The sequence below is a fragment of the Notolabrus celidotus genome, chromosome 4 (assembly GCF_009762535.1).
Source record: "Notolabrus celidotus isolate fNotCel1 chromosome 4, fNotCel1.pri, whole genome shotgun sequence".
NCBI classification, from domain to species: Eukaryota; Metazoa; Chordata; class Actinopteri; order Labriformes; family Labridae; genus Notolabrus; species Notolabrus celidotus.
In genome coordinates, this window is record NC_048275.1 from 38,732,771 (window position 1) to 38,746,497 (window position 13,727).

Below are 13,727 nucleotides of genomic sequence, written 5' to 3' on the forward strand. Positions count from 1 at the left end.
GTCTGAGCCTGTGAGAGCAGCATGACCTCTGACCTCTGACTGTGTGCAGCTCAGAAATGTAAGTCTTCATTCAGTCAGTCAAACACTGAGTGTGAAGAGAGTTCAGGCAGAGATGATGTTTGCAGTGTAATCAGGAAACAGAAACATCCAAACAGAATGAGTGTGTGCTCTGATTCTCAGGAGGAGCTGTGTTTGTACATTTACTCACCATGAATATGGAGTCCAGCTGTGTTTGATGCTGCTGGGCAGACTGACCAATGGGAGCCTCTGATCTCTGACCTCTGTGGAACAAATAGAACATCATGTAGTGTATATAATATAATGACACACAGTGTTGATGTGATAGATTCTATGTAGTGGATCCTGGTAGAAACACTGCTGGATCCTCCTACAAACACAGGACACACATGGAGATACTACATGCTGAGTACAGTTCTTTCTGCCTCCACTCCTGTTTACTGCTGTTGATCCTGATAGAAACACAACCAGTGACTAATGTTCACCTTCACAGAGAAAACACCAACCACAGTTACAAAGGTTTCACACACAACAACAGGAACTTTGAGAGGCTTACCGCTCATCAGCACTCATCTCTCCATCATTGAAATCTTCTTGTCTGTCCATAGACCAGTCACTCTTTAAGGACACACAGCTGGGTCCAGATCCAGGTCCTGATCCTGGTACAGAATCCTCTCCGTCCTCACACTGATTCATAGCAGAGCCTCCACCTTCACACAAAAATAACAACATGTTCATCATTACAACTTTACACCACAGAGACACACACTGCTTTCTGACACAGTGTCATCCCTGCCTCTACCACCAGATGGAGCCACGTTCATTATATTCTCTTGATGAAGCGTTCCTCCTTGTTGACTCCAGAGCTTGTCTGGATCCATTTAGAGTTCAGTTAAACATGAAGACATGAGAAAACTTTCACTTTGATGTTTGGCAGAATAAAGAAAGTACTCACCAGGTCAATTCAGATCCACTTCCTGCTTCACCTGTAGAAGAACCACAGAGAGAGACTGGGGTGGAAAAACTGTAGATAAAGTGATGGACCAACAAACAAGTCTTTGTCTTGTTCATAAAATACCTTTAGGAACAGATCAGAGCCGACCGAGTACAGAGTCCTCTCTCTGCTGACTGACACAGGGAAGCTGTATCTGCTGGTTACTTCCAGTTTGTGGTTTCATAAATCACATGCTCTCTTCACAGTTCCCCCGAGTTCACGTGTCAGCAGCAGCAGAGCGCTGACCTCATTTCAACACACATCCTGTTTACCAGATCCTCCAGTACTCACACCACGTGAGATAAAACACACTTAACATTAGAATAAGGTTTACTCTTAAGGGGCCTTTTAATCTGACCCTGTAGGTCCCTGTTTCTGATTGGTAGAGTACCGGCAGTGATTTATTTCACCCACTGTCCAAACAATCAATCAATCAATGGTTGAACTTCTGATTAAAAAGCACCTTTAGCAACACAACAAATATGATTAAACATCAAACATGATCATTCATCCTTTTCAGTAATTATCCATCACAACACTCAGCAGCTGCCCCTCCTTCATCAGTTCATCATCATCACTCTGAGGATGCCGTCACGCTCTCACCACTGAACAAAGTCTAGAACTGTTAACATGAAATCAGCCTGACCTACAACCAGAAGCCGAGTCCAGCTCAAAGCACACAGACAACAGGAACCTGTAGAGACTTCGTGTCAGGACATGTGAGACCGCTCAGAGTGACACTCAGAGACAGGTTTTAGATTTCAAATATCACTTTACTGAATATACAAAGACATAGAGGTAATAATCTTCAGGGCTCTGAGGGCAGACCTGGGACAAAGTGGGAGAGACCTTTTCCTTATTCTACACTGCTCACTGAAATCTTCATTTACATATCCCATTCTGCTTCAAACATTTCTTCATTTGGCTATAATCCACTTCCTCTTTTGTAACACGGCAGCACATACGGCTGACGTCTGTTTGTGTTAGCATTAACCGTTCACATCAAAGTGCAAATGTAACTGGCTGATTAGCGCTCATGCCCCACAGCTGGGTGGGAACCAATCACCTGCGGTTACCTGGTTGTTTGCGGGGATAAATTTGAGTGACGGAGCTCCCTTCAGTCTCTGCAGAGCTCCGGGTTGAGAGCAGGTACGAGTCGCGTTTTAAGTGTGTTCAATGATCGTACATGTGAGTAACTTTCACTTTTATTCCAGGATGTGTTCCTTTCACGTTGGCAGATCTTGGTGAGCAGGCAACCATACAGTACGCAGTGCGAGCGCGGGGTAGTGCCGTGATAGGGACGGCCGAGGTAAACCTCAACTGGTTTTTGTTTATCTTAATGTGCCGTTTTTGTTGTTTTGTGTAAATGGTTAACGCTCATGTATTTTGTTACAGATTGCCACTTTTGCCTTGTCTTTTTGTCTCTTTTTGCCTTTCTATTTAGCTTGTCTTTGTTCTTTTAGTCTTGATTTAAAGACTCTGCTCAGTAACAGTGTGATTTAAAGACTCTGCTCAGTAACAGTGTGATTTAAAGACTCTACTCAGTAACAGTGTGATTTAAAGACTCTACTCAGTAACAGTGTGATTTAAAGACTCTACTCAGTAACAGTGTGATTTAAAGACTCTACTCAGTAACAGTGTGATTTAAAGACTCTACTCAGTAACAGTGTGATTTAAAGACTCTGCTCAGTAACAGTGTGATTTAAAGACTCTGCTCAGTAACAGTGTGATTTAAAGACTCTGCTCAGTAACAGTGTGATTTAAAGACTCTACTTAGTAACAGTGTGATTTAAAGACTCTACTCATTAACAGTGTGAGTTAAAGACTCTACTCAGTAACAGTGTGATTTAAAGACTGCTCAGTAACAGTGTGATTTAAAGACTCTACTCAGTAACAGTGTGATTTAAAGACTCTACTCAGTAACAGTGTTGAAGTATCTATGTCCAGGCTGTGTAAGCAGCCGTGGCTGTAGCTACAGTTCATTGTGTCAGGCCTTTTCATGTTTCTTTGCATTTTCTAATTTATTAACTAGATGTGTGTTATTGTAGTGATTGTGCCGTGTTTATAGGCCTGATTCAGATAACCTGGCTGCAGTTAGCGGTGTCTTTCTTACACTGATCTCTAGGATAAGTTGTATGTCTGTTCATGGTTAAATTAATAACGATTATTGTATTTTTAAAACAAACTATTTTTCTGCCAATTAAATAAAGATTGTGTATATATTTTTCTAAACCATGCCTTTGTATTCATGTGTGGACTAACCTGTGTATTGTTAAAGGGGAAACCCTCTGTTTAAGGGACGGTAACTAAAAATAAGTATATTGTTAATGTTACGGGTGTGAGGGTGAACCCAAAAGCAGCACACTGGAGCCCGGAGGAAACAGCAGGTAACAAGTCTTTGCAGGTCTTTACTAACCCGGTCACACAATGTCTGTTGAGAAGCTGGTTTCGCTGTGTGGAGGATCAGGCTGGAAACAGACGAGGAGCAGGCAAATCTCTTGGTCGGGGACAGAAGGCTGAGGTAGTTACCAGGGCAGAAACGAGGAAGGAAGGTCGGGGACAGGCAGGGTCGAAACCGGGAGATCAGTCCGAGGATAAGTGCTGGAGAGTCTTGCATTTGCAGTGAGAACAATCTGGCACTGAGTGGGCTGAGACCGGGACTTAAATACTGGCAGCAGGTAATGAGAAACAGGTGATTTGTGTTGGCTTAATGAGGAGAGTGTGGTTCAGGTAAACGAAGGGGAGTGGAAATGTAGTGGGCTGAGAGGCTGAGCAGGTGTGGCAGGTGATAACTGTGACAGTTAAAACTCTTTGGGTTAAAGTTCCAAGGTGCCATTGTTGGTATTTTATCTTCTAAACCCAGAAATCCCTTTCCAGCCCTAGCTTGGTTACACAAAGGAAGAGCAGACACACAGTCTGGAGTTACTTTGATGAACTTTCAGGTTGAAACATTATGGTTGGTTGTTTCTGTGTCTGTTTACTTACTTTTGTTAGTTCCTTTGTGGAGTTCCTCTATTCAGTTCAGCGTGCACTCCTGCAGTGAGAGAGGAGCCAGCCCAGCATTTCCTGAGTTCATACAAAGTGTTGTCATCGTTAACATCAGTGGCTCAAATCAAACTGTGGGGGTTTCCTGGGGCCCGTTTCACTAAGCAGGTTAAGTGAATATCCCAGTAGCAGAGTGATATGTGACAGACAGCAACGTAGATCGGACCCCGATTCTCTCTGTGTTACCCTCTGTCACTGCAGGGCAGAGCCACACATCATACAGCTGCAGCGGGGATTTTCATCGGTTACCACGGCTCTACCTTCCTCAAAGTGTTAAAACTCTGTTACCACGGCTCTGCCTAATTCAAAGTGTTAAACTCTGTTACCACGGCTCTACCTACTTCAAAGTTTGTTAACACTCTATTACCACGGCTCTACCTGCTTCAAAGTGTTAGAACTCTGTTACCACGGCTCTACCTACTTCAAAGTGTGTTAACACTCTATTACCACGGCTCTACCTGCTTCAAAGTGTTAGAACTCTGTTACCACGGCTCTACCTGCTTCAAAGTGTGTTAACACTCTGTTACCACGGCTCTACCTGCTTCAAAGTGTGTTAACACTCTATTACCACGGCTCTACCTGCTTCAAAGTGTTAAAACTCTGTTACCACGGCTCTACCTGCTTCAAAGTGTTAACACTCTATTACCACGGCTCTACCTGCTTCAAAGTGTTAACACTCTGTTACCACGGCTCTACCTGCTTCAAAGTGTGTTAACACTCTGTTACCATGACTCTACCTGCTACAAAGTGTTAAAACTCTGTTACCACGACTCTACCTGCTTCAAAGTGTGTTAACACTCTGTTACCACGACTCTACCTACTTCAAAGTGTTAAAACTCTGTTGCCACGACTCTACCTACTTCAAAGTGTGTTAACACTCTGTTACCACGGCTCTACCTTCTTCAAAGTGTGTTAACACTCTGTTACCACGACTCTACCTGCTTCAAAGTGTGTTAACACTCTGTTACCACGACTCTACCTGCTTCAAAGTGTTATAACTCTGTTACCACGGCTCTACCTGCTTCAAAGTGTTATAACTCTGTTACCACGACTCTACCTGCTTCAAAGTGTTAACACTCTGTTACCACGGCTCTACCTGCTTCAAAGTGTGTTAAAACTCTGTTACCACGACTCTACCTGCTTCAAAGTGTGTTAACACTCTGTTACCACGACTCTACCTGCTTCAAAGTGTTAAAACTCTGTTACCACGACTCTACCTGCTTCAAAGTGTGTTAACACTCTGTTACCACAGCTCTACCTGCTTCAAAGTGTGTTAACACTCTGTTACCACAGCTCTACCTGCTTCAAAGTGTTAAAACTCTGTTACCACGACTCTACCTGCTTCAAAGTGTTAACACTCTGTTACCACGACTCTACCTGCTTCAAAGTGTTGAAACTCTGTTACCACGACTCTACCTGCTTCAAAGTGTGTTAACACTCTGTTACCACAGCTCTACCTGCTTCAAAGTGTGTTAACACTCTGTTACCACAGCTCTACCTGCTTCAAAGTGTTAAAACTCTGTTACCACGACTCTACCTGCTTCAAAGTGTTAACACTCTGTTACCACGACTCTACCTGCTTCAAAGTGTTGAAACTCTGTTACCACGACTCTACCTGCTTCAAAGTGTTATAACTCTGTTACCACGACTCTACCTGCTTCAAAGTGTTAAAACTCTGTTACCACGACTCTACCTGCTTCAAAGTGTGTTAAAACTCTGTTACCACGGCTCTACCTGCTTCAAAGTGTGTTAAAACTCTGTTACCACGACTCTACCTGCTTCAAAGTGTGTTAAAACTCTGTTACCACGGCTCTACCTGCTTCAAAGTGTGTTAAAACTCTGTTACCACAGCTCTACCTGCTTCAAAGTGTGTTAAAACTCTGTTACCACGACTCTACCTACTTCAAAGTGTGTTAACACTCTGTTACCACAGCTCTACCTGCTTCAAAGTGTTAAAACTCTGTTACCACGACTCTACCTGCTTCAAAGTGTTATAACTCTGTTACCACGACTCTACCTGCTTCAAAGTGTTATAACTCTGTTACCACGGCTCTACCTGCTTCAAAGTGTTATAACTCTGTTACCACGACTCTACCTGCTTCAAAGTGTTAACACTCTGTTACCACGGCTCTACCTGCTTCAAAGTGTGTTAAAACTCTGTTACCACGACTCTACCTGCTTCAAAGTGTGTTAAAACTCTGTTACCACGACTCTACCTGCTTCAAAGTGTGTTAACACTCTGTTACCACGACTCTACCTGCTTCAAAGTGTGTTAACACTCTGTTACCACGACTCTACCTGCTTCAAAGTGTTAAAACTCTGTTACCACGGCTCTACCTACTTCAAAGTGTGTTAACACTCTGTTACCACGACTCTACCTGCTTCAAAGTGTTAAAACTCTTTTACCACGACTCTACCTGCTTCAAAGTGTTATAACTCTTTTACCACGACTCTACCTGCTTCAAAGTGCTTCACTGTGTGTGTATATATATATGTGTATATATATATATATATATATATATATATATATATATATATTTTGAAAAAATTCCGGTGAAAGTTGCGATTATTTTTTTGGTTTTTTCCCTCAATAACATCTCAGGGGCAAGTAAATACGCTAAATTACAGTAGTTTTTAGAAAGCATTCTTGATGTGGTCACTGACTGTATTTTGATTCTCTTGATTCACAGAAAAAATGCCATGAAAAGACTGTATTGCACATTTACGATGGTCCCTGAATGCACCTCGCAGCGACTGATGCACAGTCAGTTCACGCACTCTGAAGTGAATCTGCATCTTTGATGACAAGGAGTTGATCAAAACTTACTGAATGTGTCTGATGTTTCACCAAACTGGATTAAATCAAGCTGTAGATGAAGAGCTTTTTACGGTAACCACGGCAACAACGTCAAACATCAAATAGTAAACAGACGTCCCCCGGTTGTGTCTTTGTGACAAACACACACCGGGGGGTAAAAATCCTCAATGAAGATGAGACAGATGCATGGAGGTGAGGAGAGCTGGTTCATAAAGCACACCTGCTGCAGTAGAGACCAAGCTAACACTGAGCCCCTCAATCTATAAATAACAACGTTGTCATGGTCACTTGTCCTGCCTGCTGTCCCCTCTTATCACCTGTCCTCTGTGCGTGTTTTGTTGTTGAAAAGTGCCGATCAAGTGAGGACTTACATTTATGTTCCAAGGAAGTCAAATTGATGACAAAACCGATGACGTACAGGGGCTGAGGTTAAGGTAATTGGTGAAAGTTGCGGTGATTGTAAAAAAATTGCAGGGCCGCGAAAAAATCGTGCTGATTGGTTGAATTTGCGTTGATAGTTGCGATCGCGAAATCGCAACTTCCTGGAGGGACTGATATACATACATATATATATATATATATATATATATATATATATATATATATATATATATATATATATATATATATATATATATATACATATACTTATGTATGTATGTATGTATGTTTATCAAACATCTTCAAGCTTCTTCAAAAGCCTTTTCATTTCACTTTCTTCTTTGGGCTTGCTCAGCCCTTTCTCTTTTTACTTTTCTCTCACGTTATCTTCTGTCTTTTCCTTTCCTTTTATCTATATTTTATTTGTCAATTTCCCTGGGCCCAGGAAGATACGGGCCCTGTTTTCATTAATCTTGCATGGTTATTTAGCACACTGTCCGTTACTAGTTTTTTGCTATTCTACACACTTATTATTTCACTCTCCTTATCAATACAACCTCTTTTTATTCCTTTCTTTATCCCAAATTTAGATGAAGTATCTCTTCAAACATCAACACATAACAGCACATCCACACAAGTACTTTGTACAGTGCATCCAACCAGTTGAACACAACAGCCCCAACACATGAACCAGTGCCACAAAAGTGAGAAAACACGAACCTGATGTCAATGTGGTGCAGGAAGAGATGTGCTGAAGCTGCAGTGTCTCCCGAGGCTGCAGCTGATCCTATTTTGTGACTCAAATTTGTCATGTCTTGACCGCCCGTGATGTGCAGATGTAGAAGGAATCTTCGTGACACTGGCTTGCTTGTAGAGTAATAAGTTTATTACAAAAAACAACACCAGTATTGAACAAGCACCGCGGATGCTGGTAGGACGACTTGGCCAGATAGAGTCTTCTTCCACGTAGAGCCTTTATATACACACATGGACTTCTCTTAACATCTGGTTCACATTAATACTGGACCCCAGCTCTGAAGACATAAGGGGTGCAAACTGTCACTGTAATTTGAAGAACAGGAAAGGTGTCTCTAAACTTCCTGGAACCACTCTAAGCAGCAAAGACTTTACCTTATATGGTTTCATGTGAGATACTTCACTCTAACCTCAGATCAGAACTGAATCAGATCACTCATCTTCTGCTTGCCACTTCCTGTCTGTCAGGCTATCTGTGGTTGCAATGCATCTCTTTCTCACACATTATCATATCTGACCTCTTAGAAGAGACGAGAGATAAACTGAGGAACCTGGTGGACGTAATATCTTAAAGTGATCACTGTAGACGGTGAAGAAGCAGAGAAACATCAGACACAGAGCAGGGACTTCATTCAGGTAAGATCTGGACTCTTTAGACTCCTTCAGTAGTCAACAGAGTTAATATTGTGATCTTTTCAGAAACGTCAGTGAAAGAATGAGAAGAGGAACAAAAAGCCATGAAAATGAATGTTACAGTAATGACATTTGTAATGCTTCTATCTTCTAGTTTTATTTGGGATGATGTCCAGTGTGTGATTGTAAAGACAAAAAGTAAAGAATATATATCTATTTGCATATAAGCTCTGTATACCTAGAATGTTGTTCATAGCCTTTGACATATTCCTTTCTCATTATTCATTTTCACATCGTCTGTTCTGTATGTTTGGACCCAACATGAAACTAATGAGGGGGAATTATGGGATGTTTTAAATGTCCAAGCAATGATAACAGCTGAGACATGAAGAGTGCTTTATCTCCCTGCAGGTTAGAGACGTGATGTCTGAGGCAGATTACAGTCACTTAGAAATATAGTCAATTATCTTCAAGTGAAAAAAGTCTTAACCCAAAGAATGTATTTCCATATGAATCCTTTATTTGGCAGCCTAAACATGCCCCAATCAATCAATCAATCAATCAATCAATCAATCAATCAATCAATCAATCAATCAATCAATCAATCAATCAGCCTTTCATCTATCATCTATGCTTTGGAGATCAGTGAGGGGCAACCCTCATTTACAATGATACTGAGTCAATAACAGAGGTATTTAAAAACAGAGAACTAGACTAGACATGTAGGATTCAAACCCCAGACTCCACCTTTATAGCCCGTGTTATTTGGAACCTTTTAAACTTCCTTTTGTATTTTTTTCAAATATTGAACACAAATAATATTTTTAAAGAAAACATTTTGTAAAGTGAAAAAGGAAAGCCTTGACCAGCAGAACCTTTGAAGTTTAAAGTCCATGAAACTATTCACACTGATCTCAAACTTTTGAATAAACTGAGCATGTTAGATGAAATGCTGTGTTTAGTGACGACCATGTTATTCATGTTACTGCACTCTGCTTTTTACTGACTGTTATTTTTCCTGATCTCTATAACTTTAGATTACACTGAAGAATGGAAGCAGGCTTCAATAACACCACCTACGACACAGACTACTACGATGACAGAAACCTCACAGGACTTCAGGATGATGTAGAAATGTATTTCATAAACTATGTTGTGACATGCATAATCATCAGTATCGGCCTTCCTCTGATGCTCGTGACCATCTATGCTCTTCTCTCTCTGGTATGTACTTTGTGACTTTATTTACTGTCTGTGTCATGTTTCTGTGGAACTGTGTGCTTGTCTGTAGAGGATCTGGATCTGGGTTTGGTGCTAGCTTTAATATTAACCCAAAGATGATGTGAGTTTATACACATGCAGAATGCTTCTGCTTACACTGTAGAGGAAGAAACAGCAAAACACACTAAACTTGGTCAGTAAGTTTGATTAAAAAAGGTCAAAGGAGTGTTCTATTCTGTCAGCGTTCATGGTCGTCAGAGGATGAAGCCAACGTACTTTTTTATTTCATGACTTTTGGGCAAAGAATAAGTAAAACATAGTCTATTCCATCAGTTCTCAACATTTGTGTTTTAAAAACTAGAATAAAAACTATGGAGAAGTGTTACACTTTGTGAGTATTCATGGTCTCCAGAGGCTGACTTTCCCTCACCATTAAAGATACTCTTAAATTAACCAGAGATGGACTTTTTGTGAAATGTCTGAAGTAGGGGTGAGCCCGACTAAGGATTTGCTTAGTGGAATCTGATTCATCAGATTTTGCCCATAGTCGACTAATAGTGGAATGTTTGTTGTTTTTCCTTATTGACCCAAAGTCTGCATGATGGTGACCACATGACAATATTACACATAACCCTTTACAATTAAGAGACTCATAGCTTAAAGTAAAAGGGACAACAGAATATTATAAGTATGAAACTTAGATTTTTTAAATCTATATTGCAAAAACAACGAGGTGATGAAGGAGAGAAAACTCCAATAAGACCACCATCAGTTAAACATGGAACAACGCTCCACTATAGAGTAAGGAATCAGGAGATATTTAAACAGTGTTCACACAGAGGAGAGCAGCACTGTGGAGGGTAGTTTGTCTAACTTAAGGCTAAACATTTGTATAATGTTCAAAATCAAACCTGAACCAGCTAAAGGGTTTTTAAATCTCTTAACAGAACCTTTTAAAACAGTCTTTATCACGTCTTTGTCCGCTTGAGTCTTTTCAAATTGTACGTGAGGAAAACCATCGTGTGTACGGGCAGAAGTGCGCTCCTGTCTTTGTTGACTGTAAATCCTGTCTTTGAGAATATCCTCTCTGATGATGTGGAGGTGGATGGGATGCTGTGGATTGTTTTTGAGGCTTCGGACAGCTTTGGGTATTCCTCCTGGTTCTTTTGGCCCCATACAGTTTTTGTGTGGTCCGGTAATCCTTGATCTCACAGCCCTCTTCATGAAGCTGCTCCTCATCTTCATCACTAGTTTTTAGGATCAACTGAAGTTTTATTTCCTGACATTTTGAGCTGCCATGAACGTAGAAAGATTTAAAGACCAGCTGAGGTACGTCTGCTCCACAGGTCCCGCTAAATGGGAGAGTCCACCTTTAATTACCAGGGGAGATTTAATTACCACTTTAAGGAGATTTAACACTTCAAGAGCTGTTCTCAGAATTACATTCAATAAGTCTATATTTATATAGAAATAGGCTAAATGAGACACTGTTTTTACGGGAAACAGGAAAATAATGTAAAATTAGACATTGAGCACCCCCATGGTTTGAATGGAATGATCCACGTTTCATATGCAAATATTCCACTATGAGATTGGCAGACTCGTTAGAACGAATCGTCCAATATACGACTATTTGGGGTCACCCCTAGTCTGAAGTGTCTATAGATATATATAGTTAGTTCAGTGTAATACATAGTTCACATAAAACATAATTCACTAGTGAAAAATCATTCTGAATACAGTGAAATGCCAGGATGTCATGAGAGTCATAGTTTGATGAATCATGGCTGTTACTGCAGAGAGTGATGTTTACTTCTACCTCTATTCTTCTGCAGGTACGCCAGGGTCAAGTTGCTCCAATATACGTCATCAACCTTCTCATTTCAGACATCATTCAGCTCTGCTGCATGATCGCATTACTGTCAAATCCTGAGACTCCCATGGCTGATGATGTCTACCGCTGTGGTGTACTGTCGAGTGTTGGCTTCATGGTGTGCATCTCACTGGAAAGGTAAGGTCTGTTTAAAGCCGTGTGTAGTGCTACAGTGTCTGATAATCATGTTTCTGAGTGTTCCTGCACCTCCTCAAAGACAGTGTGTCCCTCTGGTTTTGCAGGTACCTGGTCATCGTCCACCCACTGTGGTACCGGTTCAAACGAACCATCAAGATCTCTGTGGCAGTCTGTGCCGTGGTCTGGGCCTTGCCTCCTGTTTATTTCCTTATTGTGTTTCCCTGGGTTACTGATATGGTTGATGTAATAGTACTCTCAATTATCCACATCATCCCCTTCCCACTGTTCATCTTCTTCCTGGTCAGGACCCTCAGAGCCCTCTCTTCTTCCGTCTCGGTCCACTCTGATGAGAAACGACGAATAGTTGGAACTTTGGTGGTGGTGCTGCTCATTTACACGCTGCTGTTCCTGCCCACCATCATTTTGCTCCTGTTAATGATGACTGGCTTTGACTGTTTTATGTTTCACTACACGTCCGATGCGTTTGTTAGACTGAGTCCTCTGGCAGACTTGCTTCTGTATATCTTCATCAGAAAGCAGACCATGGGCAACTGTCTGGCCTCTGTGTGTTGTTGCATAAAGGAGAGCAATGATCCCACCACATCAGCAGTGACTGTTGACGACATTTAGACAGAAAGCTTTAAGGAGGCAGAGAGAGAGAAGAGAAAACAGAGCAAATGTACTCTAGAATCATAGTATATCCAAAATGTACATCCATGTCTATCCAAAACCTTTAGCATGTGCATGAAGAAGGACCATGTTTGTCATGTTGTTAATCATCTTTGAAAGCATGAAAACTAGCTACACACACTTGTGGATCTTTAATAAGTATATCTTTTACTTCTGCAGCAACCAGAACTTAGCTTCATGACTCCTCCCACTCCAGGAGTCGGTTAACAGACGCAGTGATACAGCTGCTAGGCAATTCTGATTACTACTGATAGTTAGCAGAAGAAAAGCGCTAGGCTAACGTAACTTCATATCTCTATCCAATTCAGCTTGAGAAGGCATTTGACAGAGTAGAGTGAGGCTTTCTGATAAAGGTCTGGGAAAACCTGGTTTGGGGCAGAATTGATCAAATGGGTTAAAGTGGTCTACGCAGGGCCGAGAGCATCAGTGCTCACCAACGGACAAACGTCCCCCTTTCTTCAACTCATACGCTTCCATCTTCAAATGTTCTTCATGGCACAGAAATAAATCACATGATGAATTATGTGTAAATGTGTGTTTTCTTTCAAGTGCAGACACAAAAGTGAAATAAATCCAGTAACCTCTACAAAACTACACATGGACTGTGCAGAGGCTACTTGTAGAAAGCTAAAGCTAAGTATATATAATTTTTTTTTTTCAAATTTTATTTACCTCTTCTATTTTCATTCATGACTTATTGTTGTTATTATTTCTACTCCAACTATGTTTGTTGCTGTCATTATATCATTAGAATCAGAACGATTTTGCTCCATCTGTACCATCATTTATTTCACTTCACCTTTTCTGTTCCCTTCTGATGCCCTCCATCTCACCCTCTGTTGAAAAGATAAAAAAAACTTTTGGAAATCAGGAAATATGTGATAGACAGTGTGGTTGATGGACAGTTTGGGACCTGACTAGGTTTGCAAAATTGCAGGAATTTTCAAAGTTGGAAACTTTTCATGGGAATTAACAGGAATAAATGGGAATAAAGCAGGAATTAACTAAATTGAAGGTTGGTTCTTAATAGGGAACTTAAATATAGTTGGGGAAATATATTTGAGCATAATCCTGACTAAAACAACCAGATTTCATGCAAGTACAGCTGAATATCTATGCTATTCCTCAATCACATGCACATAGCACACTGCTTACTGCAG

The 13,727-nt window shown here is 40.9% G+C and overlaps 1 protein-coding gene across 1 annotated transcript; it reads left to right on the forward strand.

Annotated features, from left to right (window-relative positions):
- Window positions 1-8,543: 8,543 nt before the first annotated feature.
- Window positions 8,544-13,098, forward strand: LOC117811250 (G-protein coupled receptor 4-like). The gene is made up of 4 exons (XM_034681421.1): window positions 8,544-8,648; window positions 9,683-9,869; window positions 11,702-11,877; window positions 11,982-13,098. The coding sequence occupies exons 2-4, from the start codon at window positions 9,696-9,698 to the stop codon at window positions 12,505-12,507; spliced, it is 876 nt and encodes a 291-aa protein (XP_034537312.1). The 5' UTR covers window positions 8,544-8,648; window positions 9,683-9,695; the 3' UTR covers window positions 12,508-13,098.
- The last annotated feature ends 629 nt before the right edge of the window (window positions 13,099-13,727 follow it).

What these genes read in the sequence shown, in the direction of transcription:
- LOC117811250 (XM_034681421.1), top strand. Translation starts at nt 9,696, where the DNA reads ATGGAAGCAGGCTTCAATAACACCACCTACGACACAGACTACTACGAT. An exon ending in TCTATGCTCTTCTCTCTCTG is followed by an intron (nt 9,870 to 11,701) that starts GTATGTACTTTG and finishes ATTCTTCTGCAG; the next exon opens with GTACGCCAGGGTCAAGTTGC. An exon ending in GTGTGCATCTCACTGGAAAG is followed by an intron (nt 11,878 to 11,981) that starts GTAAGGTCTGTT and finishes CTGGTTTTGCAG; the next exon opens with GTACCTGGTCATCGTCCACC.